The 27,248-nt window shown below is 38.8% G+C and overlaps 1 protein-coding gene across 1 annotated transcript in view; it reads right to left on the bottom strand.

The window, feature by feature from the left end:
* The window catches only part of LOC124278323 (transmembrane protease serine 7-like), a 72,943-nt gene that overhangs the window by 26,592 nt on the left and 19,103 nt on the right, over positions 1-27,248 (bottom strand). Inside the window, 4 exon segments of the mRNA XM_046714045.1 lie at positions 1,140-1,333; positions 3,541-3,725; positions 21,217-21,472; positions 22,692-22,763. Coding sequence (XP_046570001.1) covers positions 1,140-1,333; positions 3,541-3,725; positions 21,217-21,472; positions 22,692-22,763 — 707 coding nt within the window.

The raw sequence follows: 27,248 nt of genomic DNA, 5'->3' as shown, positions 1-27,248 counted from the left end.
TAGAAAGCGTAGCAGATACGCACCACAGCAATGGTGTACGGTCTTAGAAATCATTTACAGACGTATTTATCTGAAAAAAGTATTGTTTTATTGTTTATTGACCTGTTTACACAAGAGTAGCAATGTTGTGGTGCATATATGAAATGAAACACAAGATTACTGATACTCCATTAAATTCCATTCAGTACTCTAAATGTACTCTTATTGTTTTCCAGTACTCCTGTATTGAGAAAAATAAAGAGTACGTACTCCTGATCATGAAAGATTATCTTGAGCCCTGCTTTACACATTGTACTCAAGTAGGGAATCACATTTTGGTCTTGGTGTGACGAGCGAGCACTTTAACCACTTGGCTACCCCATTTTGTCTGTAAATAATCAAGTCTGGACCAAGCAAACCAGTGGTTGAAACCAGTAGGATGAGCTTCAAACCATATTGTCAGAGTCCAATAATAAATGATCTGTTTGGTCATACCCATGTAAACAAGAGTAAGTCTGTTCCAAAATCAAGCATTGTACTGATGACATATTTTGTCATAATCGAGCCTAATCACAGGAATAATCCATACACTGACATCACAGGAATACAGTCAATTGGGATACACACCACATGTTGGGCTTTTGCAAAACAAGCAATCACACTACCAAGACCCCCACTTGACATGTTGGGCTTTACCAAAACATGTCCTGCCACTACCAAGACCCCACTTGACATCACCTAGACCACACTTTGTTGGGCTTTACCAAAACAAGCACCTGCCACTACCAAGACCCCACTTGACCTCACTAGGCCACTTTCTAGGTCTTCTCCAGAACTCTCACTGACCACACAAGACTCTTAGTTGACCATTCTCTATGGGTCTGTATTGAAACCAGCACCCGCTTCTACCTAGTAGGGGCAGTGGGGTAGCCTCATGGTTAAAGCGCTTGCTCGTCACACCGAAGCCCATTTCTGGTGTTCCACGACGTGATATTGCTGGAATATTGCTACAAGGGGCATAAAACCAGACTCACTCACTCACTTCTACCTAGTACTCACCTTGACCACACTAGAAAACACATTGTGAGTTTTAGACTCTAATTTGACCATTCCCTATGGGTCTGTATTTACACAAGCAACTGTCTCTACCTAGTCCTCACCTTGACCACACTTTCTGGAGCAATATCCCAGTCATCAAAGGTGAGTCGGACGTGGCCATATGGGTCTAAGTTTTGTATCATGTAGGTAAATGTCTCTCCATTCAAGGCATATCCTTTAGGAAAGTTTGGTGACAACACTCTGCCGATGGTGGTGCCGTACTCTGCTACCATCCCTTGTCGTAGCTCATTCTTGTCTGCAATGTAAAAGGGGAAAATTACTGTCTACTGAAAATTATACCCATCAATTTCCCACAACTCCATTAAAGGAGTAATGGCAGGAATACAGTCGAACAAATTTCAGGACTTACAATGGAAACCCTATACAATGGAAGCCCTATACATTGTTTCTATCATATATGACATTTGAAATGTGAGGTTTAAAGGTTTTAATGAAAGGAATAACAACAACATGATAATAAGACCACTTATATAGACTCTGGGCACCATTCCTCAAAGCGATTGCAATGCTACGACAGTCTATGATAAAGTATGGGAGTTACGATCATCTTAGCGCTACGGTCGCTTTGAGGAACTGGTCCCAGAATTCCATGCTGCCCGGGCATGCTTTAAGCACATACACAACATAATGGACATTATTACCCCAAAATAACCCAGGCTGCCTGTGAGGTGTTAGAAGGTTTATAGTCACATGACTTGTCCCACCTGGTACCCATTTTCTGCTGAGTGAACAGAGGCAGGTATGAACAAACTCACTTGGCTAAGGTGAGATCACATGTGGCATTGTGGGGCAGGACAGAAATCCTAGAAACTCTCAGGACGCACAATTATCGAAGATTTAAATTCAAAAAATATTTCATAATAAAGGGCCATAGCAGGGTAAGAAAAATAACTAAAAAACAACATATTTGTGCTACTAATACCATAATTCTGGATATGAAATTGGACAAATAATGACTTGTTGAATTGGATGTAACAGTGCTCATGTTGAAAATTACACAGAAATTCTGTGTGAACTGTCAATCCACCATTGCTGGCATCTATGGAGATATACAAAAATTAAAAAAGAATGACGAATGGACGGGAAAACAGACACTATGATAAAACCTCATTTTAATAATTTTTACCTAAAAGCTAAAATATCTTCTCAGTTTCGTGTCCTCAGAGGAAAGTAGATACCTGCTTTTTGCAATCAGCTAAGACTTTGGATGCCAAAGCAGGGATGAAGAAGGTATAATTTACGATCGAAACATTCTTGAAGCATTTGTATCTCACCATAACTCTGTTCTCCAGATATTTCATGGAGTGTTTATCTTACAGAATTACAGAGGCAGTAAATAAACAGCCACATAAAGAGCAAAAGGTAATAACACCTTCCTCTTATCTGCTCATATTTTAATTCCAGGTTGTAAAAATACCATCAACTGTTCTCAAATAAGTTTTAGAAATCCGTCCTAATACTTCACAAATGAGGTCAGGTCCTTGTTGATTGTACAGTCTATTTTTGAAGAAAAATGATTGCCACTACAATTTTTATGCTAAAAATTCCTTAAAAAGATGTGATAGAACATGTTTTGTTTGATAATATAATTACACTGAACTATAATTGTAGTTTTGTAGCTTTACAGCATACTGTCTATAAGCACACTGATATTGTAGCATTCATAATATGCCTGTTCACCCAGCAGTTGTTGTTTGTTGGTTGTTTAATGCTGCACTCAGTAATATTCAAGCTATATGGCGGCGGTCTGTAAGTAATTTAGTTTGGACCAGACAATCCAGTGATCAGCACCATGAGCTTCGGTTTTTGCAACTAGGACACGATGACGTGTCAACAAAGTCTGCGAGCCTGACCACCTGATCCCGTAAATCGCCTCCTACAAGAAGCATGGATTACTGTAAGACATTATAATCTCATTCTACTTGGTTCCCACTCACTCACCCAGCAGTAAGTGGGTACCTGGTAGGATAAGATTATACTGTCTTAACTACTCTTCTGCCTCACAGACAGCTTGGGTTCTATACTCACCTGGGAACTGAGAATGAAAATCAATTGACACCATCCAATTGGTATAAATTTTTTAACCAAAGTATCACTTCACACCCCTTGTCTTTGTTATGAGTGAGTGAGTGAGTGTGTGAGTGAGTGCGAGTGAGTGAGTGAGTGCGTGAGTGAGTGAGTTAGTTCAAATTTAACATCACATCAGCAATATTTCAGTCAGATCGTGATGAGAATTTGACATCATGAGCAATTGACCATTTGTATGATGACAACCAGGTCATAACACTGATATTTGTAAGCCAAAAATAAGCTGTAATTAATAGTTATGATAACTCGTAACTCGAGTGTGTGAGTGCATCAAGTATTATCAATTTTTCATCAACCCATGTATAAGCTATATATTCACTGAAGTTTTATAGACATAAATATTCCCGTACTTACCTAAAATTAAAAATGAAACTTGGAATTTTTGGGCCATATCTGTTGTTCCATTTGCCATGCAATGTGAAAGTTTGAGATGAGCTGATATGGAAACATAGGTGTTTCCCTCGTCCGAGTCGTAGTACACGTTCTCTGTGATGGCATTGTACGGCTTGTCCACTTCATGGAGGTACAGGTGGTCACACCTGCAAGGGAATGAACAACATACATGAAACCCTGTCAGATACACCAGTGAATCCAGAGCATTGTCAGAGATGTAGCAGTAAAACCAGGGCATACAGTTGCATACAGCATACAGTACAAACATGGTCACAGATATATCAGTAGACCCAAAGCATTGTCACAGATATCACAGTACACCTGGAGTTAGGTCAATGGAATATAAGCCCACCATGCCTAGACCTTTGTCATAAATAAACCACCATGCCTAGAGCATTGTCATAGATAAACCACCATGCCTAGAGCATTGTCATAGATAAACCACCATTTCTAGAGCATAGTTCTAGATAAATCGCCATGCCTAGAGCATTGTCCCAGATAAATCGTCATGCTAAGAGCCTTGTTATGGAAAAGCATTGTCATATGATAATCCACCAGACCCAAAGCATTGTCCCAGATAAATCAGTACACTAAGAGTTAGGTCAAAGCATTGTCATATAAACCCACCATGCCTAGAGCCTTTGTTGTAACCATGCCTAGAGCATTGTCATAGATAAACCACCATGCCCAGAGCATTGTTCTAGATAAACCACCATTTCTAGAGCATTGTCTCAGATAAATCGTCATGCTCAGAGCATTGTTATGGATAAACATTGTCATAGATAAACCACTATGCCTAGGACATTGTCATAGATAAACCAACATGCCCAGAGCATAGTTCTAGATAAATCGCCATGCCCAGAGCACTGTCCCAGATAAATTGTCATGCTCAGAGCATTGTTATGGATAAGCATTGTCATAGATAAACCACCATGTCTGGAGCATTGTCCTAGATAAAACACTATGCCTAGGATATTGTCATAGATAAAAAAAAACTATGCCTAGGACATCGTCATAGATAAAAACTATGCCTAGGACATTGTCCTAGATAAACCACCATGTCATGAGCATTGTCCTAGATAAACCACCATGCCATGAGCATTGTCCTAGATAAACCACCATGCCATGAGCATTGTCCTAGATAAACCACCATGTCATGAGCATTGTCCCAGATAAACCACCATGTCATGAGCATTGTCCTAGATAAACCACCATGTCCTAGATAAACCACCATGTCATTGTCCTAGATAAACCACCATGTCATGAGCATTGTCCTAGATAAACCACCATGTCATTAGCATTGTCCTAGATAAACCACCATGTCCTAGATAAACCACCATGCCCAGAGCATTGTCCTAGATAAACCACCATGCCCAGAGCATTGTCCTAGATAAAGACTTTTTGCACCACTGCTCAAGGTACTAAAACAGATCTCAAATCAAGATCATTTTAACTAATTCATAAAAGTTGAAGGAAATGAAATAACCAAATAAGATTCTCTCTACTATGTCACTTTGAACAAAAACAATGAGTAAAAAGAAAACAAAAACAAAAATGCAGTACATATGAATAAATCTAAACATAGACAATGTCAATCCCCATTAAATAACATGAGTTTATTATAAGTGGACTTTATTGCAACTAAAACAACAAAGAATTCACCAAATACTGTAAATATTACAATGTTTTAAGAGTGTAACAAAGTATTTCCAACACAACACAGATCCTGGTAGATATTTGTGTTAAACAACATCCCGCCATGACCGACATGGCTTGATTACTTAACATTGCTCACTTTTACAGGCCTGGTAATGGTTTCTCTGGATGCTGCTGAGAGCATCAGTTGACTCAATAACACCAAAGATTAAAACAATGTCTGCTGCCATCACAAGGTGAGTCTGTGGAATGCACCAGCTGCCCTAATAAATAGGCTGTAAATGTGCCACCCTCATAACGCCTGACTGGGGAATATCACTCAAGCAATAATGGTCATGAAACATCTCAGTTGGGAAATAACACTGTTACAGCATTGGATTTTCAGTGTTGTTACTTCATTTGGATGTTTGCTGTAATATTGATTGCCCGTAATATAAATCTTGACAAAATGTATTATATTTGTTTGGTTTCCTTTGCAACAAATAATTGTCACCTGGCATTTCCAATTATAAGTTTACGGGGGAAAGGGCTACAGGCCATATTCTCATTAGTTGTGTAATATTTATTGTTGCAAAATAGCAATACCTTAGGGAATATGCATAATATAATTAAAACATTTGTACACAATGTTTTTGCATTAAATGTTGAATACGTGTATCAATAATTAGTCTCATAAGCAGAATCTGCAGAGGACAAATATGAACATACTGAATTTAGACTGTAAGACTGGAGAGGTTATCATTAAACAATTATTACACAAAAATACATGTTCAAATGTTGCTGTGAAACTAAAGCCATTTGATATAAGGTACTTGTTGTTTCCCTGCCTAATGAATGAACAATATTAAAGGAATAAAGCAAGGACTTATTTGTCATAGTCAGTATTCTGTGAATAAGGTACATGTATTTATGATATAACTGCAGCATGGAATCTCAATGGGCTTGCATGAAAAAAAAACAGTATTAGTACAAGCTAATAATGAGTGAATGAGTGAGTTTAGTTTTACACTGTACTCAGCAATATTCAAGCTATATGGCGGCAGTGTGTAAAAAGTCGAGTCTGGACCAAACAATCCAGTGATCAACATCATGAGCATCAATCTATGCAAATGGGATACGATAATCTGTGGCAACCAAGTCAACGAGCCTGACCACCCTGTTCTGTTAATCACCTCTTACAAGAATAGGTTCAAAAATAATAATACAAGATGCCTCACATACTCATGAATGCATGTGGCTATTCAAGTACAATAAAGGGCGGTGGGGTAGCCTAATGGTTAAAGCGTTGGCTTTACCGGGTTCGAACCCCCACATGGGTACAATGTGTGAAGCCCATTTCTGGTGTCCCCCCCCCTGCAGTGATGTTGCTGGAATATTGCTAAAAGCGGCGTAAAACCATACTCAGTCAGTCAGTCAAGTACAATAAAGATTAACCCAACATAACTACCACTTTACCTCACCTGGTCACAATGGTAGGCCCAGGATCCACTCACAGATTATTAAGAACCTCAAGAATTTGCAAGACATGGGCAACAAGGATTGAAAATTCTCCATTCATTTACTTCCTGACTGTGCAATACAACATCATTAATCTTTTAGAAGGAGGTAATCAGGAAACTCCTTTAATTCTGTTCAGAGTGGTAAACAAGAGTCGCTGTTACACAGCCAATGTTGATTGAGCTGTCACACTGGGTTTCAGTGCACATCATAAATTGTCAGAACGCTGGATGAATCTGTGTGTTGAGAAGCCCCAATTACTTCCCCAGTAGGGTGCCGACAATAACCTTCTCCAGGTGATTACCGAGCCATGGCTGCAGCACCTGTCTCCAAATTTACCACACAACTTGACACCACATCTCCTGCTTCCAGAGCACCAATATCTTCGACCATAAAATGTTAATCTCCCCCTGACATACACTTGCTTTCAGACACCAACCCTTGCCTCTGAAGACACACAATTCTTCCTTTTTTTCAAAGACACCATTTCTCCCAAGACAGCCTTCTCTTTGAAAGAAACTCTAACCTTTGTTTCCAAAGACATCAACCATTGGTTCAAAGAACACCACAGACCTTTCCATGAAGACACCTTAACCTTTCCTTCCAAATCCACCTTTCCTTCAAAATACATTGACCATTACTGATTATAAATATATTGGCCCTTGCTTCTAAATACACAAACCCATGCTTCTAGGAACACCAACCCTTGCTTTTTAACACACTGGCACCTGATTTTTAAACACACCAATCCTTGCTTCCAAACACAATGACCCCAGTTTCTAAACACACTGATCCCAGCTTCTAAACTCACTGATACTTGCTTTTAAACTCACTGATACCTGCTTCTAAGCACAAATGACCCTGTTTCTAAACATGATGCCCCCGGCTTCTAAACACTATTACCCCGGCTTCCAAACTCACTGATCCAGCTTCTAAACACAAATTACCCTGTTTCTAACAGTGATCCCTGCTTCTAAAGCATGTTGACCCCCGCTTCCAAACTCATTACTGGCTTCAAACACAAAAGACTCCCGAGCCAACTTAAACCAAACCCTGCTTCTAAACATTCTGACCCCTGCTTCTAAACATTCTGACCATGCTTCTAAACTCTCTGACCCCTGCTTCTAAAACACGATGACTCCTCCTTCTAAACACACTGAAGCTGACCTCCTGCTTCTAAACACTGACCTCTGCTTCCAAAGATCCTATCTGTACTTCTAAACACATGGACCCTGGCTTCTAAACTCAATGACCCTGCTTCTATACACACCAACCCATGCTTCTACAAAATGTGAACCCTGATTCTAAACAAACAGACATCTGTTTCCAAAGAGGCTACCTGTACTTCTAAACACACTGATATCTGCTTCTAAACATACAATCCATATTTCAAACACTGGACTCTGCTTCTAGAGACACCACCCCTACTTCTAAACACACTAACCTGGCTTCTAAACACAATAACCCTAGCTTCAAGCATCTTCACTTTTTATTTCCATAATGTCCTTGTTCCCCATGTCAAGTCCGCCCCTCCCCAAATCTATCCTCCCTCCCATCCCTCGTGTATCCACGCAAGCCATAACATCCCGGCCTCCTAAAGAGAGACACATTAATATTTCAGGGAGCTGGTAAAGCAGGCATAAAGTGTGATGGTAGAGCAGTGTGCTGAGAGATGTACATTACCAGCTTGTAGCACACCCATCACTCACTTTGCTGGGTACAGTCGCAGAGGCATGAATGGAACACAACCATATTATATACAAGGGACGAAAAGACGGAACCTTTTCTTTGAAAGCAAGCACCAAACAAACATCTTTGGTTCACATTTTTTAGCTGGAGGGGGGATCCAAGGTGAAAATGTCCCCCCCCAGTATTTGTTGCATAAATCATAATTTTTAAACAAACTCCTCAGAATTTGGTTGGTTCCTTCGATTAAAATATTGTATGACAAATGAGGTTATGTGTATTTATTAACTTTTCAAAATGGAATAAAGGTAGCCTAGAGTTTTTTAATTACAGCTAAGAATGGTAATGGGAAGAACTAATTCCATGAATCTAAGAAAATATTATTTATTTTTACAATTCAACAGAAAAAAAAATCAATGAAACTTATCAGTGGTACATATGCATATGTTATTGATGCAAACATCAATTATGTAAAGCAACCACTCCATACAGCAAGGGAGACAACTATCCATGTTTGCCACAACTTGTGCGATATTTTCCATCTGAAGGCAATTAACACTTCCCATGCCCCTTGTTGACAGAAATAGCTGTTGAGCTGTGTAAATTAGGAGTGTTTCAGCCTTAAGAGCATCAATAATTAGGGGTTAAATCTACAGGGGCTGATCCCTGGAGAGAAAATCAGTGGGTGTCTGTGTTTATCCAGGGTTTTATTGTCCATCTGTCATAACCTCTAGTAGCCACACCATCTAAAGTTGATCCCTTCCACATTTCCATAACTTACAAGGCTGGAACTGCTAGTTCTTTTGCAACACTATTCAAAATAGACACTTTGCAATAAAGGCTACCCTTGGGCCCTATCCCTGACAGGTGGTCGGGTAAGATAAATCCAGAGGTCAGAGGTCCTTGTGTTGTATAATGACATCACCAAGCCTTATTTATATATTTTATATTCATTAAAAATATTAAATTTCACTGTTTGTTCATCTGTTACCACTCAGTTGAGATCTACTTCAGAACCCTCTCAGATGCTGTGTTTTCTTCATCTTTATGGGGCGGTGGGGTATTCTAGTGGTTAAAGCATTCGCTCGTCACGCCAAAGATTCCCCACATGAATGTGTGAAGCCCATATCTGGTGTTCCCCGCTGTGATATTGCTGGAATATTGCTAAAAGTGGCGTAAAACTAAACTCACTCACTCACTCTTCATCTTTATGCTGGTGTTTGATGACAATACTAGTATGATAATGCAAGGCTAGTTGTTTGGTACAGAGGTGGGTGAGGAGCACAATGTAATTAGTAAACTATTATTGCCTAAGTTACTGAATATGTCATGATGACTAACTGTGAAAATTGGTCTTCAGCAACCCATACCTGTCATAAGAAGCAACTAACAGGATTGGGTGATCAGGCTTGGTTGTATCACTGACTATCATTGTATCACTATCACAATATGACTATCATTGTATTCCAATTGTGTATATTGATGCTCATGCTGTTGATCACTGCATTGTCTGGTCCAAACTCAATTATTTACAGACTGCCACGATATAGCTGGAATGAGTGCTGTGTAAAAGAACCAACCAATTGACTAACCAATAATCATGAATAATAAGTCTGTTGAGGTTGACACTTGGTGAACCTACGGCGTCTCATCTCTGAAACTCAATTTTATACATTCTAATTAATGTTTTGGTACTCCTGCAACCCGCTGAATGTAATTTTCTGATCACCAGATTCTTAACTTAACCTTAAGTGAGTGAGTGAGTGAGTTTGGTTTATGCTGCTGTTAGCAATATTCAAGCAATACCACGCCTTTCACCCATGTTGGGAATCTTTGGCATGATGAGCGAACGCTTTACCCACTGGGCCTCCCCACCGCCCAACATGGAACATTATCCAACCTATCATGACTGCATGAAACAGACAAATATGTCTCCCAGTTAATAGTGAATAAATGCATAAATCTCAAGCCTAGAAAAACTTGGGAAATCTAGATTGGATTAGATGTTAAGAACTGATTTGTGTTTTATTTTGCCTTTTGTAGATACATGTACATGTATATGTGTTTGAATAAGATTAAATCCCAGAAAGTTGGGTCTTGATAAAGACATGAATCCTTATTCCTCAGGAGGCCTGAATACCCAAACATACCCTGAACGCCAGCTATCAGAAATCCTTGAACCCTGGTGGTTGGAATTCCTTGATTCTTTACCACTCTCAGTTGCTTGACCTCTATGAGACCTCAGTCCTTCCAATTGATCAACATAATTCCAGTAGCCACTGTTGGTTGTATTGGCTCTGATGGACAGTTACAGAGGTATGTACCAATCCTACAGCATTACACCACGGCCAGTTAGGCTATAACAAACTGTTATTTCCCTCCCAAGTCAGGCTCTGGTCAGATAATTAACCCGACAAGGTACAAATAACTGTATCAGTGAATAATTCCCAAAGATGAGAAGTAGCGGTCAGTGAAGATTAAGGAAGGGTTTCTTCTCGTAATGGCATGCCTTGGTCGCTGGTGTTCTGTTATTTGAATTCCCTGTCAGGTTTAACAAGGCTAATTAAGTGTAAGACTGGATAATAAAGGAGTAATTTGCCAGTTAATTCCACACATTGGATACAGTCTCTATGGTCAACTAGAGACTAGAACGAGGTGTAATAACGTATTTACTGCTTGTATAACATCTTTACAACCAAGAAACATATAGGGATAATTGGTTTTGTGCAAAGCAAAAATAGGGAGCATACCTTTTAATGATATAACCTTTTAATATGTGCTCAGGATGTTACTTAATTCTCTTCAAATATTCTACATAAACTTCCTTTGTTTCATACTTGATGAAATCACAAGAACACTTATAAGTGATTTAAGTGATTCTATGTATCTATAGGAGAGGTATGTGAAAACGATTTGTTTCACTTTATATTTTGATACATACATTATCTAGTTTCCCTAACAACTGGAAAAGTCATAAGAAAGTTCAGCTACACAAGCGAAAGGATTTTTTTAGACTATTGAAAACACAAATATCATTTTGCTTTGCCGAATATGCTGATGTCTTTGCCAGAGACAAACATCCATCACAGACAATGATTCTCACTACATTGTATTTTACTGTGCACTGAATTCTCGGGATCGTTCGTGCTCTAAAACAGCTTCCATGTTGGAATGGAAGGAGGGTGGAAAGCTCAGTTTGATTCCCTGGCTGTCAAAGATGGTCTGTAAATAAACGAGTCTGGACCAGACAATCCAGTGATCAACAGCATGAGCTTCGATCTACTCATTGGGGATACGATGACATGTGTCAAAAAAGTCAGCAAGACGGACCCCCCCATCCCTTTAGTCGCCTCTTAAGATAAGCATGGTTTGCTGAAGATCAATTCTAACCCGGATCTTTACAGGTACTGACATCATCAGCAATTTTGTATATGAGCTAGCACTATAAAACTAGTCAAAGTCTGGGCTAGTAAAAACAGTACAATACACATTAGTGCATGCATGTCACTATGACAGTGAGTGAGTGAGTGAGTTTAGTTTTACGCCGCACTCAGCAATATTCCAGCTATATGGCAGCGGTCTGTAAATAATTGAGTCTGGACCAGACAGTCCAGTGATCAACAGCATGAGCATCGATCAGCGCAATTGGGAATCGATGAAATGTGTCAACCAAGTCAGCGAGCCTGACCACCCGATCCAGTTAGTCGCCTCTTACGACAAGCATGGGTTAGTGTAGATCAATATTCTAACCCGGACCTTCACGGGAACACTATAGTAAGGCGGTGGGGTAGCCTAGTGGTTAAAGTGTTTGCTCATCACGCCAAAGACCCAGGTTTAATTCCCCACATGGGTACAATGTGTGAAACCCATTTCTGGTGTCCCCTGCCATGATAGTGTTGGAATATTGCTAAAAGCGGCATAAAACCATGCATACTCATTCATACACTCACTCACTATGAAAGTGAAATAATTGTGATGTTGCACTCCATTTCACCCCACTATTCCTACAATCCCTCCATTTAGCCAGGTCGACCATGCTATATAACCTGACAGAACAAGCCAGTCCATTTACTAAAGCATACTGTAAGTGGCACATGCAGGGTTAAGTAGGGCTCATCTCTGACTCAAGTGGCACACACAGGGTTAAGGAGAAGCACTCTGCCTGACAGGTGTCAAAACATGTCGGACATTCTGTGAGCCCTGTCAGTACACATGAACCACCTGGGCTGTCTGTTGTGGAGAATGGACCAGTGATTGTACAGATTTACACCATTGTATAACATCAACGAAACATGGGTTAGTCAAGTTAAAATGAATGTGAGGTGCATTAGTAATTAAAAGAACTTTCACCCCAAACAGCTCAATACCTGAACTGGGTTGTCAGGTCTTCAGTAGACTAATGCTTAGCCTCTGAATATATATAATTTTGATAGAAACAAACAAGCCCATTTATATTGAAAAGGAGCCCCAGGGAGACCAGAGATCCTGAACCTGAGGAAATCTAGACTTGCTATATTTAGGGCTTTAGCACTGCAGAGAGGGCTTGGCAGTAGGGAAATTAATGTGGTTCAGGGACTGTGAGACAGACTAGGTCTTCAGCTAAGAGGTCAGAATATCTTCCATCGCTTCTGGCTGCCTGGAGGTCAATGACCCTTGACTAAACCTATACCTCTCCATTTCGTAGCAAAATTGTTTATATAGCATGGATTTTGTTGCCCACAAATGGTCTTAAGACATAAACACAACATTCTTCTGTTCTATTGTAATATCTCTTCCTAGTTATTCAGGACATGGTGGTCTTTCAAAGTCTTAATACATAAAATTTTAAACATTGCATAGAGCTGCATTGTATCACCAGGTAATGTGATAAATGAGCTATGACAGTGGTTAACTTAATTGCTGAGAAAAGATTATTTATATACTTGAGAGGACATTAGTGATGAGAGAAGATTACTGAAAGGATATTGAGAGGATAATGGCAACAATGGCATGGTATCTCAGTGGGCTTTACTCTAACATAGATTAGGACAGTCATATCCCAGCAGGTGCTATGTAGATCCCTTCTTTGAGATTTGAGGAACATTTCAAAAGTTCGGAAGTATAATAATTACAATATTTTTGGATAACTTCTTTTATTTTGTGAGTGTGACACATATTCTTGTTCCCTTCTTTAGCTGGAAATGCTTATAAAATTTGTCATTGTTATGCAGAACCGATAGCCTGTAATTTCAAGACAACCTGTGTATGTGTAACCATGGTTGATATTCTGAGCAACACTTCATACAGTGGGGGCATGACGACCGGTGACATCATGTGAGAGTGAGTGAGTGACAGAGTGAGTGACAGAGTGAGTGAGTGAGTTAGTTCAAATTTAACATCACATCTGCAATATTTCAGTCAGATCGTGACGAGAATTTGACATCATGAGCAATTGACCATTTTGTATGATGACAACCAGGTCGTAACACTATGATATTTGTAAGCCAAAACTAAGCTGTAATAAATAGTTACGATAACTCGTAACACTAGTAACACTGTGTGGAAATGTGCCCCAGATCTAATCACAAAGTGTTCTCAGCACTATGACTTATGCAAAGTATGCTGTATATGCCCCAGAACTTCACAGAATAAACATCTCAAAACATGTGAGCTATTCACTCAGAATTAAGGACAAGATATTAACATTATCATCAGGGATGGAAATAACCCATTGCCCGACGTCCGAGTCCAGTATTTTTCCCAGTCGGGCAAGCAAATTTGTATATCACGCTGTACCAATGTCCAGCTGACTTTCCAATGTTAATTATGTTGTTTATTTAAAAAATCAACAAGAAAATCGGCGGGTATAGAGGAAAAATTATCAGGGCAAGTGATTTTACATGTGCCACTGTACCGGTGTACTCTAGCAATTTTAAAGTTATTTCTACCCCTGATCATCCTCCACCCATGTCACTAACAAGCACCACAATATCCATCATTTTACTGCTCCAAGGGTCCTACAAACATTCTATGTTAGTTCTGTCATCACTTAATCCCAAACACATTCATATGAATCACACCCATCAATGTACTCTGATGGAAATAACAATTACAAGAAATTTCCATCCATTGAAAGCTTACTGATTAATCTACCATGGCCTAACATATTGGGTGTCCTATTGTTCCGCTGCAAACTGAACCCTTGCTTTGAAAAGGAAGCTGCAAGTAGTTATATCTTGACATTTGTACAACAATGTTGTGAGGATAGGGGATAGGGCAGTACTGTGTGTGTCTGACTGATAACCTTTTGAAACAACACATAACACTGTTATCAACTCCTTCTGTTACTTTTATTCCATAGCAAACATTATCGTTACCCTTGCCATTTCCTCCTGGCATAATATAAATATGACACACCACTTTACCATTTCTCACAGGGATTAACAAATAACACAACAATTTAGCATTTTGCTTGGAGATTATCAATCTCTTCACCAAATCCTATCTGAAATAACATAAATATGTATCACCCCACCATACCTTTTATTTACTGATTGACACATGATGCTGCACATCACTTTACTGTATTACTTACAGGGAATAATATTACCGTAACACCTCACTTTTGTGGTGTAAAAAGGAAATATGTTTTGCACTTCCCTTAATCTTAGTGCAATACTGAATAGTGAGTGAGTGAATGAGTGAGGTTTTATGCCGCTTTTAGCAATATATTCCGGCAATATCACAGCGGGATACACAAGCAATTGGCTTCACATATTGTACCCACGTTGGGAACCAAACCCGGGTCTTCGCCGTGACAAGCCAACGCTTTAACCACTAGGCTACCCAACCGCACTACCACAGTGTAACCATTGCAAAGGGTTTTCCGATTCATGGTAGCAATTGCACTGATTACAACTTTTTAAAAAATCTATGTTTCGGTATAGATCCTTATATATAGTTATCATGCTGGTAATAACGTTGCCATATAAATATTAAAGAAGCTGTAACCCATACAAGTGCTACTTTGTCATTACCCAACTTTTAAAGAAGCCTCTCAAACAACTTTCTGATCCTTATCGACACAGTGATAGTCACTAAGTGCCCTGCTAAATGTCACTGGCGAAAGTAAAAAGTAAAAAATGGAATCCTGGCTACAACTAACCTTAACAGTGCAAACAGGTCATTATCCAGAAGCAAGCTATAGAATATTGCCACAGATGGCCAGTGTACTCTGGACCTTGTCACAGTAAATGCCAATATCATAACACAGGAACCCATTGTTAGCATGACCTTGTCATGAGCATGACCAAGGTCTTGTCATCTTACATGATAATAGCATCAATAGGTCGGTTTGTTGTTTAACGCAGCACTCAGCAATATTCCAGACATATGGCAGCGGTCTGTAAATAATCCAGTTTGGACAATCCAGAGATCAACAGCATGAGCATCAATCTCCACAATTTGGACGCGATGACATGTGTCAACAAAGTCGGCGAGCCTGACCACCCAATTCCGTTAGTCGCCTCTTACAACAAGCATGGGTTGCTGAAGACCAATTCTAACCCGGATCTTCACAGGTCAATGCGTCAGTGCAGCTAGAAGGGTCGTTGTCGGCATGGGTACTACAGATGTGTACCCCAGGTACGTTTCTGTATACAGAAATGTACCGTAGCCAAAATCAGAATACAGAAATGTACCCTTGGACGATTCCATTCTGCATTGTGGAGTTTTCTTGATCGGAACTGTCATACTGTTAATTGTATTAGATGCAACTGATTGTGTTATATAAGAGCATACACAGTATAACGAATATTTCACGGTGCACAACGTACATCACTCACAATGAGCTGAATGGGAAAAACTACATACGCTTTCGGTTTTGGGTTGCGGAATATGGACTCGTCCGTCGTTTAGGGTACCGGGTACATTTCTGAAGTTTGACTTTGTGTAGGGTACATGTCTGTATACAGAAACGTACCTGGGGTACATATCTGCAGTACCTGTGCCGACAACGACCCCTTCAGCGGCAGTGCAAGCTAGACCTTGTACAGGTTGATACAAAGTTTAATCGTTGTGCAGCCATATAGCTGGAATATTGCTGAGGGTGGCGTTAACATTGATAGATAGACCATTGCTGTAACCATATTACCAGAGCTATTATCTACCCAATCAATGTTCCAATGATCCACAATGACAACGTTAAAGAAATAAATGTACAGTTTCTGAAGCTGTAAGGCATTCTAATACTACACACAAATACACAGTTGTTTATAAAACATGAGAGCTGTCAATGATTATGTTCTAGGTGACTTCATGGTGACTTCATTAGGGAAGAGAAACTGCTGTCAGCTTCCCAAAGATTATTACGTGAGAGAACTGAGCAGTCCCTCTGGTTATTCCCACCATGATGCAATACCCAGGTAGGGCAATCTCAGGAATATTTGTCATTGTTCATTACTGTAGGAACATCACCTCAGTTACATAATCAGAAGTCCCACCAACCTTCCCCAATTATCTGTATCTAATTTGGTGTAGGATTTTTGGAAAAAATGAAGCCTGGTACATGATGAGAACAAAGGTGGAGAAAAACTATTTTCTACACAACTAATTCGGATTGGCTGTCTGTGAAGAGGGCTTCTGTTGAAAATCTAAAAGACTTTTAATACTGTGATGACAGACAACCTACAGAATTATGGCAATGATGAAATAGAAGTGTGGTATTCTCAGAAACGAAGGTGTGTTTGGGATAAAAACAAACTGCAAAGCACTACATATACTCATATATAACAAAAGGTGTTGATTTAACTTGAAATTCAGTGGTTTGGTGTGGAACAGGGTCACTGCCTATCATAGCAAGAGCAAGACTAAGGCCTTGGTCCCAGGGAAACAGCATACAGCACAGTCATTCAGTGCAGTTATCAGACAGTGTGTTAAAACGGATATCACCGGGCTTCCTAATAACTTTGAATGTTTTCTCACAAAACACCAGTGTGTGTGATTGATGGGGGCACATAGCCTGAAAGGAGGGGATCACTGTGTGGAGGGTAGGGTGAAGATGTGTGAGGTAAACTGAATTAAAGATAAAACACCTTCACTGAAACAAGCCTGGAGAGTCATATTAGAACAGCAAACAATGTCAATTGTGTGAAGCTGGAAGAGCTACTGAAGCTCACCTTCAAGTGAGTGAGTGACTGAATGAGTATGGTTTATGCCACTTTAGCAATATTCAGCAATATCACGACGGGGGACACCAGAAATGGGCTTCACACATTGTACCCATGTGGGTAATCGAACCCAGGTCTTTGGCGTGACAGGCAAACGCTTTAACCACTAGGCTACCCCACCGACCCTCAACTTCAGGTAATATAGCTACTACTGTGTTAAGGTGACATCATGAGCTATCAACACGTCTTGGCAGATGAAAGGTAGTCACAACATACCTTGAAAACCGTTTCCAAGAAGCTAATTTATTATACGCTGGGTCTGGTGGAGATATTCATGGGTGTAAAAAAGGACGACCTCAGATTCTGACACTGACCTCCATATCATAAACCTACTGCCACTTTTGCCTATTGTATTGTAGGTATTTTGGAATCTCACAGTAACCTTGTCACAGGTTTCAGGTGTGAGAGGTCTATATTTGAACTGTAATACATGCTTGGAGGTTTCACATATGAATTGTAAGACCTATGTTTTGCAGCTAAATTTTATAAAAAGCCTGTTTTGCAGCTATATAAATTTTATAAAAACGCTTTTGATATGCATGTAATGTTTGACTGGCTGAAGTCCCAATGTTCTTACATGAAATTCTATGATGTGAAGTGAGCTTGCAGCCTCGTATAATATTATGTTCAACACTGGACCAGATGATGAAAGGGTGTTCAGTCTAACATGCCATAGACTTCAGTTGTCCACATAGTGCATGTGGACTTTCTTTTGCAAGCTGTCTTCCACTTGACTACTCTGTTTTTTCATAGTAACGGATCCCAAAATTGATATCAGCTGGAAGTTGGTTACTATTTACTGACTGTATTTTTCCTGTATTGATTGGTGTGTAGCATGGCACTACTCCTATTGTTTGTTTTAAAGGTGATGTAAGCTAGAGGTTGGTAATATTTCACTGTATGGTTTTTCATGTTGATTGGTGTGTACCCTGGGTACTATAAACATGATATAGCGTGGCACTACAGGTATTGTTTGTTTTAAAGGTGATATAAACTGGAGGTTGGTAATATTTCACTGTATGGTTTTTCATGTTGATTGGTGTGTACCCTGGGTACTATAAACATGATATAGCATGGCACTACTGGTATTGTTTGTTTTAAAGGTGATATAAACTGGAGGTTGGTAATATTTCACTGTATGGTTTTTCATGTTGATTGGTGTGTACCCTGGGTACTATAAACATGATATAGCGTGGCACTACAGGTATTGTTTGTTTTAAAGGTGATATAAACTGGAGGTTGGTAATATTTCACTGTATGGTTTTTCATGTTGATTGGTGTGTACCCTGGGTACTATAAACATGATATAGCATGGCACTACTGGTATTGTTTGTTTTAAAGGTGATATAAACTGGAGGTTGGTAATATTTCACTGTATGGTTTTTCATGTTGATTGGTGTGTACCCTGGGTACTATAAACATGATATAGCGTGGCACTACAGGTATTGTTTGTTTTAAAGGTGATATAAACTGGAGGTTGGTAATATTTCACTGTATGGTTTTTCATGTTGATTGGTGTGTACCCTGGGTACTATAAACATGATATAGCATGGCACTACTGGTATTGTTTGTTTTAAAGGTGATATAAACTAGAGGTTGGTAATATTTCACTGTATGGTTTTTCATGTTGATTGGTGTGTACCCTGGGTACTATAAACATGATATAGCATGGCACTACTGGTATTGTTTGTTTTAAAGGTGACATAAACTGGAGGTTGGTAATATTTCACTGTATGGTTTTTCATGTTGATTGGTGTGTACCCTGGGTACTATAAACATGATATAGCATAGCACTACTCCTATTGTTTGTTTTAAAGGTGACATAAACTAGAGGTTGGTAATATTTCACTGTATGGTTTTCATGTTGATTGGTGTGTACCCTGGGTACTATAAACATGATATAGCGTGGCACTACTACAGGTATTGTTTGTTTTAAAGGTGATATAAACTGGAGGTTGGTAATATTTCACTGTATGGTTTTTCATGTTTGATTGGTGTGTACCCTGGGTACTATAAACATGATATAGCATGGCACTACTCCTATTGTTTGTTTTAAAGGTGATATAAACTGGAGGTTGGTAATATTTCACTGTATGGTTTTTCATGTTGATTGGTGTGTACCCTGGGTACTATAAACATGATATAGCGTGGCACTACTCCTATTGTTTGTTTTAAAGGTGATATAAACTAGAGGTTGGTAATATTTCACTGTATGGTTTTTCATGTTGATTGGTGTGTACCCTGGGTACTATAAACATGATATAGCATGGCACTACTCCTATTGTTTGTTTTAAAGGTGACATAAACTAGAGGTTGGTAATATTTCACTGTATGGTTTTCATGTTGATTGGTGTGTACCCTGGGTACTATAAACATGATATAGCGTGGCACTACTCCTATTGTTTGTTTTAAAGGTGATATAAACTAGAGGTTGGTAATATTTCACTGTATGGTTTTTCATGTTGATTGGTGTGTACCCTGGGTACTATAAACATGATATAGCATGGCACTACTGGTATTGTTTGTTTTAAAGGTGACATAAACTAGAGGTTGGTAATATTTCACTGTATGGTTTTTCATGTTGATTGGTGTGTACCCTGGGTACTATAAACATGATATAGCATGGCACTACTCCTATTGTTTGTTTTAAAGGTGACATAAACTAGAGGTTGGTAATATTTCACTGTATGGTTTTTCATGTTGATTGGTGTGTACCCTGGGTACTATAAACATGATATAGCGTGGCACTACTCCTATTGTTTGTTTTAAAGGTGACATAAACTAGAGGTTGGTAATATTTCACTGTATGGTTTTTCATGTTGATTGGTGTGTACCCTGGGTACTATAAACATGATATAGCATGGCACTACTCCTATTGTTTGTTTTAAAGGTGACATAAACTAGAGGTTGGTAATATTTCACTGTATGGTTTTTCATGTTGATTGGTGTGTACCCTGGGTACTATAAACATGATATAGCATGGCACTATTGTTTGTTGTTTGTGACATAAACTAGAGGTTGGTAATATTTCACTGTATGGTTTCATGTTGATTGGTGTGGGGTAATTAACATGATTAGCGTCACTACTCCTATTGTTTGTTTTAAAGGTGACATAAACTAGAGGTTGGTAATATTTCACTGTATGGTTTTTCATGTTGATTGGTGTGTACCCTGGGTACTATAAACATGATATAGCATGGCACTACTGGTATTGTTTGTTTTAAAGGTGACATAAGCTAGAGGTTGGTAATATTTCACTGAATGGTTTTTCATGTTGATCGGTGTGTACTCTGGGTGTTATACACATGATATAGCGTGGCACACAATGAAGGGTGAGCAAGGAGAACACGTTACAGCAGATTGATGCACTAAGTGTGTACATCGGTTTTTGCATTTCAAACTCCTTAAACACAACACATATTGTAGTCAATTCTTAAATAATTGAATTTTTTGGGAAAAATCATGAAGACAATGCATATGTTGATTTCAACTTCTCAGGGAAAGTTTAATGTTTCTGTGACACACTTATTTAATGTTATCAACTGACATTTAACTATTTTAATACAGTAACTTACAAATGAACAGTACTTACCCTGGAATGCATTTATTACTAGACGGAGGTGCTGTAACAGTGCTGACAGTCTCATTGCATGACGGAAAGTCTATCTCAGTGAATTTTAATCGTATTTTACAGGTGCTACAAGCTCGTATTTGCACTTCACACCAGGATCCTTGGAAGGATTTCGGGGAGTATGCCTCAGGGTATCCAGGTGAGGCAATATGGCCCGAGTCTCCCTTTTCCGCCCGCACAACGATGTTGCGACGACCTTTGTTACAGTAGAATGTTCCTAGAAAAAGAGGACCCCAGCTGTGAGAAAAAATACATACGAGAAACAAACAAAAGTAAATAACAAAGCTGAGTCGTAAGGTATTTGAGGATGGATTTAGCCTTAAACATGTGCTCTTTCAAATAATGTTTTTTTCCTTTTTGCTATGCTTTATATGACAGTATCGGTTTGCTTAAATACATAATCTCTTCCGCTGTAGCACTTTGTAATGGACAAAAGAAGATATCAACGTCAAACTCAGATGTAACATGGCCGCTACAGGTAGCATTCTCTAAGACAGAATGTCTAAAAAAATACAGTGGAGTGTTTTTGCATGTGCATATCAAATCACTGATAACTAGCCATTTTCATTTCTTACACTTGCAAATGTTGAATTATAGCTAAAATGAAGGAAAAAGACAATTATTCAACATTGAAGACAAACCTCTTAATGGTGAAGTCTGTGGCCAAACACATATGGGCCTTATTGCTTCATTTTGAGCTGCTATTTGTGTTAAGTCCCACTCAGTATATCAGTATAAAAAAAGAATTACATTTATCATTCATATGAACACATATGAAACTTTCACAATGATCTGGAAACATTGTCTTCCTTCATTGAATTAATCATAGCCCCTGGGTTTTAAAACAGCCCCTATCATACGGTATCCTTTTAACCTTTATGCATTATGTCATTTGAATAGAGATGCTTAAGGGCTCAGCGATATCTCAATATGTATTTTTTCATGATTAATCTCATCTCTGATTATATCGGTCAGAGTGATCGAAGACACTTTCAGTGATTTATCTGCTCGGCAGATAGTGCACCCCAAATGGCAGCATTTGGCAGTAAAAATTCACAAATGGGAATTAAATAATTCCCATTCATGTCAATATATTTTTTTAACAATTACAGCTTTGAGCAGTTGATTTGAATTTCACTGATAACAGGAAAGAAACAGAGAAGGCGGCATTATTGTTTTAAATGTAATGTCAAAATAACTCTTTTCTTAAAGAAACATTTGAAAAAAATCAATATTTTGTACAAAATGATGACTTCCCTGCCAAAAGCACTTAGCTTGAAATTGCAGAAAAAATCCCTGAATTTTGACATATTCAACAGAATGACAATTTTTACCTCAGAATCACGATCTCAGTTGAGATACATGCATCAGACATTTGTACTTGAGGAATATTTCATAACATAACATATGTTATATATCTTCAATATTTCTCTTACCTTTATGTATTCCATTCTCTAGTGCCAGAATCTGACTGAACACAAAGATCAGTGACACTGGCTGGGATAAACCTGAAACAGGGAAAAACAGTCAATCAACAATCTCTTACAGAACCCAGGGCAGGTATTTATTAAAACAATTACCCTCATTTCATTCTCATCCCATCATGATGCTGTTCTAGCTGTCTCCATTTTCAAAATCTCTGCAGTTATCAGTCTTGAAGGATCGATCCTTAATATCAAAGAAATTATTTTGATTAAACGTGAAACATACCTCGTTTCAGGTTGAATATATATTTCTCTAATATGTCAATACACTGATTAAATGCAACATATCAAGTTCAAAATGATAAGATCTTGGTTAACTGATTTTCTAAAGGGACGGTGGGGTGACCTAAAGCTTAAAGCATTCACTTGTCACGCCAAAGACCCAGATTCAATTCCTCACATGGGTACAATGTGTGAAGCCCATTTCTGGTGTCCCCTGCTGGAATAATGCTAAAGACAGCGTAAAACATAACTCACTTAATTACAGATTTTCTCAAACAATTTTTGGAGAGAACCAGTCACCACAAATATGTAAAAACATGACATAATAGGGAAATATGAAATTATCACACAAACATTTACATGAAATAATAAAACTAAGTGAAAAAACAAATTGTTCACAGCTCATATGAGCATTAACAAAAATTCATAAGAAATGGGCAAAGGCTCATTGGCACTGTCTGTTTTGCCACTAAAACTCATTGACATCGTCTGTTTTGCCACTAAAACTATGATGAACAGTAAACATATAAAACCCATAATCAACAAATAAATTACCAAGTGTTGTCAATATATTTGAATCTTTAATGTCAAAATAAACATTTTGCAATCTTAACTATCAAACCTCAATACATCAATTCATCCATACCATCTTGGCCAACTCTACAAACAAGTCAATGTGCCCGTGTGTACATTCATAATTAGTCTTACATCACTGCTGTTTGCCCAATCCATGTGTGGGGCTAAAATAACACCAGGAATCTGCATAAATCAATCAAACTGCACACATGCCTAATCAGTGTTTATTATCCATGTTTCATTCATCACGGCCAGGAATTTATATCTGTAGTTCAAACTGAGTGTTACCAGAGACCTGTGATATAACCCATATATTGACCAGGGATGCAGGGTCTATGGTGTCAAGCAGCAGTCCAAGTCTGATGGGGTAATTCCAGGTGTTAACATAATTAACACAACACTGGATCCTACAACCATTCAGAAACTCAATCTCCACAGATTTCTTATTTCTAAATTTGAGCATTCAGGTAAATCTTTAGTCAATTAATATTGAACACACTTTATGGATAACAACTTCTTTATTTTGTGAATGCGGCATTTCGATACAGATTCTTGTACTGTTGTCAAGTAGGAGTGTGCTTGACGACGGTACAAGAATCTGTATCGAAACGTCGCACTCACGAAATAAAGAAGTTGCTATCCATAAAGTTTGTTCAATATTGTACGTCCAACTTCTAAAACGCCACTGAAACTCAAGTTTCAGTCAATTAAGTCTCAAACCATACAATCAGCTTGCCTTGTGCTATGTTTGTGACAGCAGGTCTTGAAACAAATTAGGAACTTGGGTTAGAGAAAGAAATGCTTTTATCAAGAAAGTGTGGAGCATATAATGAACATGTCTTGTACTATTTTTGCTAATAAAACATACAACTGTATGGATAACAACTTCTTGTCTATTGCATAGAGTGATATTTCGGTGTAGATTCTTACATCATTTTCAAGCTAAAAGTGACAGCATGTAATGTGACTATGTAAATATATTTCTCAATAATTGGTTTTAGTTACTTTTAGCTTAATGGCGTAAAATTCTAATGAAATGAAAAGAAGTTTCCATAAAGTTATATGCTTTATTATTGACTCATGAACTTATAGAATGCCGATCAAACAATTACTATTTTTGCTGTCATCAAGGTTCTTGAAGCATGGGAGGGTGGTGGGGTAGCCTAGTGGTTGAAGCGTTCACTCGTCACGCCGTAGACCCGGGTTTGATTCCCCACATGGGTATCCTTGTGTATTCGGTTTTCGGTCATGTAAGGATTGTCGACCACCGTAATATAAAGTGCATAAATAAATCGATAATAAACAAACCTACCTCGTTTGTTTGTTATTTATTTATGATATTCAAATATCTGACGGATTAACCTCGTGTTTCACCCGCACAGCAGGCCTCAGAGTTCGCTACACAAAGATCGTGAATGCGGAAGTGACGTCATCTGTTTTCGTTCATTTCATTGGTTCTCCGTAAAACAGAAATCTAATAGCAGTATTCGTGCTATGCTGATATTTTTATAATATAAAGTTGATAAACATCCAGTCCAAAAAGAATAGTTACATCAAATGTCCAGGCATGTTTCACACCTCCGGTTCGCGCTGACAAGGGCGCCAAAACTAATCAGAAGATCTCACTACACATACGGAGGTGCACAGCTTGAGGTGGACCCAATGACAGCATGCAGGATGAGTACACTGGGCCCATGACACAGAAATATTCATTGCAGTTTCGAAATTGAATGAGTATTTTGGAAAATCGTAATAAGAGATGACCCTATCCAGTTTCCATATATATTTTTCACGACGGCAACGCCATGTGATATGTCATGTAATAATGATATGTCATACCATAAACAAGCAGACGACGCTATACTGAAAAGGTGGAGCTGACGATATTTTAGATAGAGCATTTTGATTACATGAATTTTATGCATTAGTAAACTCGGTTCTAAAACGTAACATTTACATGTGTTTGCAATCATGTACCTTACTAAATTTCACAAGAAGCATTTTGTTAGTTAGAGATGAAGCAGTCGACCTCCTGCTAAAAAAACCCTGTCTGGTGACGTAATATCTCGCTAATAACCACGAGAAATGAACACGCAAACAGCCGACCGAAAACAGTTGGTGTAAAATCATACTCACTCACTCTTGAAACATGTGTTTTATCAAGGTTTTATCAAGGTCTTGAATCATATCCAGTGTCCACATTCAGGTTTCAATTAGAATTTTCTTGGCTTCTATACACTTAATGTGAGGAGTCCATAATCATTTTAATAAATATATATGTCCCGTGCCATGGGTATTTTCCGTTTGTAGTGGTTAGATCGTCCGCCCGAGAGGCGAAGGTCGTAATCCCCGACCGCGTCATACCAAAACACATTAAAATATGGTACTTGTTGGTCCCTGCCTGGCACTCGGCATTAATGGGTACAACAAGGACTGGTTAGCTCGGAGTCAGTATAATGTGTCTGAGTGGGGTATTCATGCTTCACTGCGGCATGGTATCTCAGTGGGCTAGCACTATAAAAACCAGCTTAAGTCTGGGCTAGTACAAGCAGCTGCACATACACATACACACGCATGGACGTCATCATATGAGCGAAATATTCTCCAGCACTGCGTTAAACCCAATTTCACCTCACCTCACCATGGGTATTGCTAAAAGCGACAGAAAACTAAATTCACTCACTCCATGTTTACCATACAGTGACCAGGTAGTTGAGGCCACCCTAGTAACACTAACACTTTGATTTCCTAAAGTGTAAAATATGTGAAGCCAACATTTGTGGGGTTTTTTTCCATGTTTTGCTGGAACATTCTGAAAAGCTGTGTAAATCTTTCATTCACTCACCCACTGTCTATAGATCACACCTCAAATACAGAACTAGATTAATGCTTAGGGACCAATCATAATTTATGGTGGGAGGAAGAAAGAGAAAGGGAATGATGATTTTAAAAGGGGGTCACCCATTTTGTTCTGGGGAGGTAGGGGGTCATCAATTTTGTACACATTTCTAGGGGGTGGGGTGAGGGTCAGCAATTTTGTACATAAAATATTTAAAATTGTGCTTTAAAAATATGGAAAGGAGGGGGGTCCATTGACTTTGTACATGACATGCAGGGGTCACTTACTTTGTGCAAAAAATTTAGGGGGGTCATTCACATTGTACATGCTTCTCCATAAAAATCATCATCATCCCCCCTAGCCATAAATTATGAATGGTCCCTTAGTCTCTGAATATAATATAATTTTGAAAGAAACAAGTAATTCCATTTTAATTGATATGGAGCCGCAGTGAGTTAGGGGATTCAGGCTTGCTTCATTTATGGCTTTAGCATAGCAGAAAGATCTAGGCGGAAGGGCAAATAATGCGGTTCAGGGACCACGAGACAGACTTAATACAGAAACATGCACAGCATGTGCATGCCAAGGTCACACACAATCAGTCACAGGTTGCACTAATTACATTATGCATAGTCTGATTATAAGGTCAATTTGATACAACTTCTGGAAGCCCTGACTCGATAAGCCCTGCCACCAAGCATGTCTCAAACGTTATGGAGAACTATCTCCCAAGCTCCCACAGTTCCGATGGTAATGCTTTCAGGCACTTGTCTGAATACAAGTATCTGTGCCTAACCTTTGAATCTAATACCAAACAGTCCTTCTGCATCGTTTCAGAGCTTGTAATCGGCACATGTGGACTCTTATTAGCT

Source organism: Haliotis rubra, unplaced genomic scaffold (assembly GCF_003918875.1).
Source record: "Haliotis rubra isolate DU_JTF1 unplaced genomic scaffold, ASM391887v1 Scf235, whole genome shotgun sequence".
Classification (NCBI taxonomy): Eukaryota; Metazoa; Mollusca; class Gastropoda; order Lepetellida; family Haliotidae; genus Haliotis; species Haliotis rubra.
This window is presented reverse-complemented; position numbering and strand designations above follow the sequence as displayed.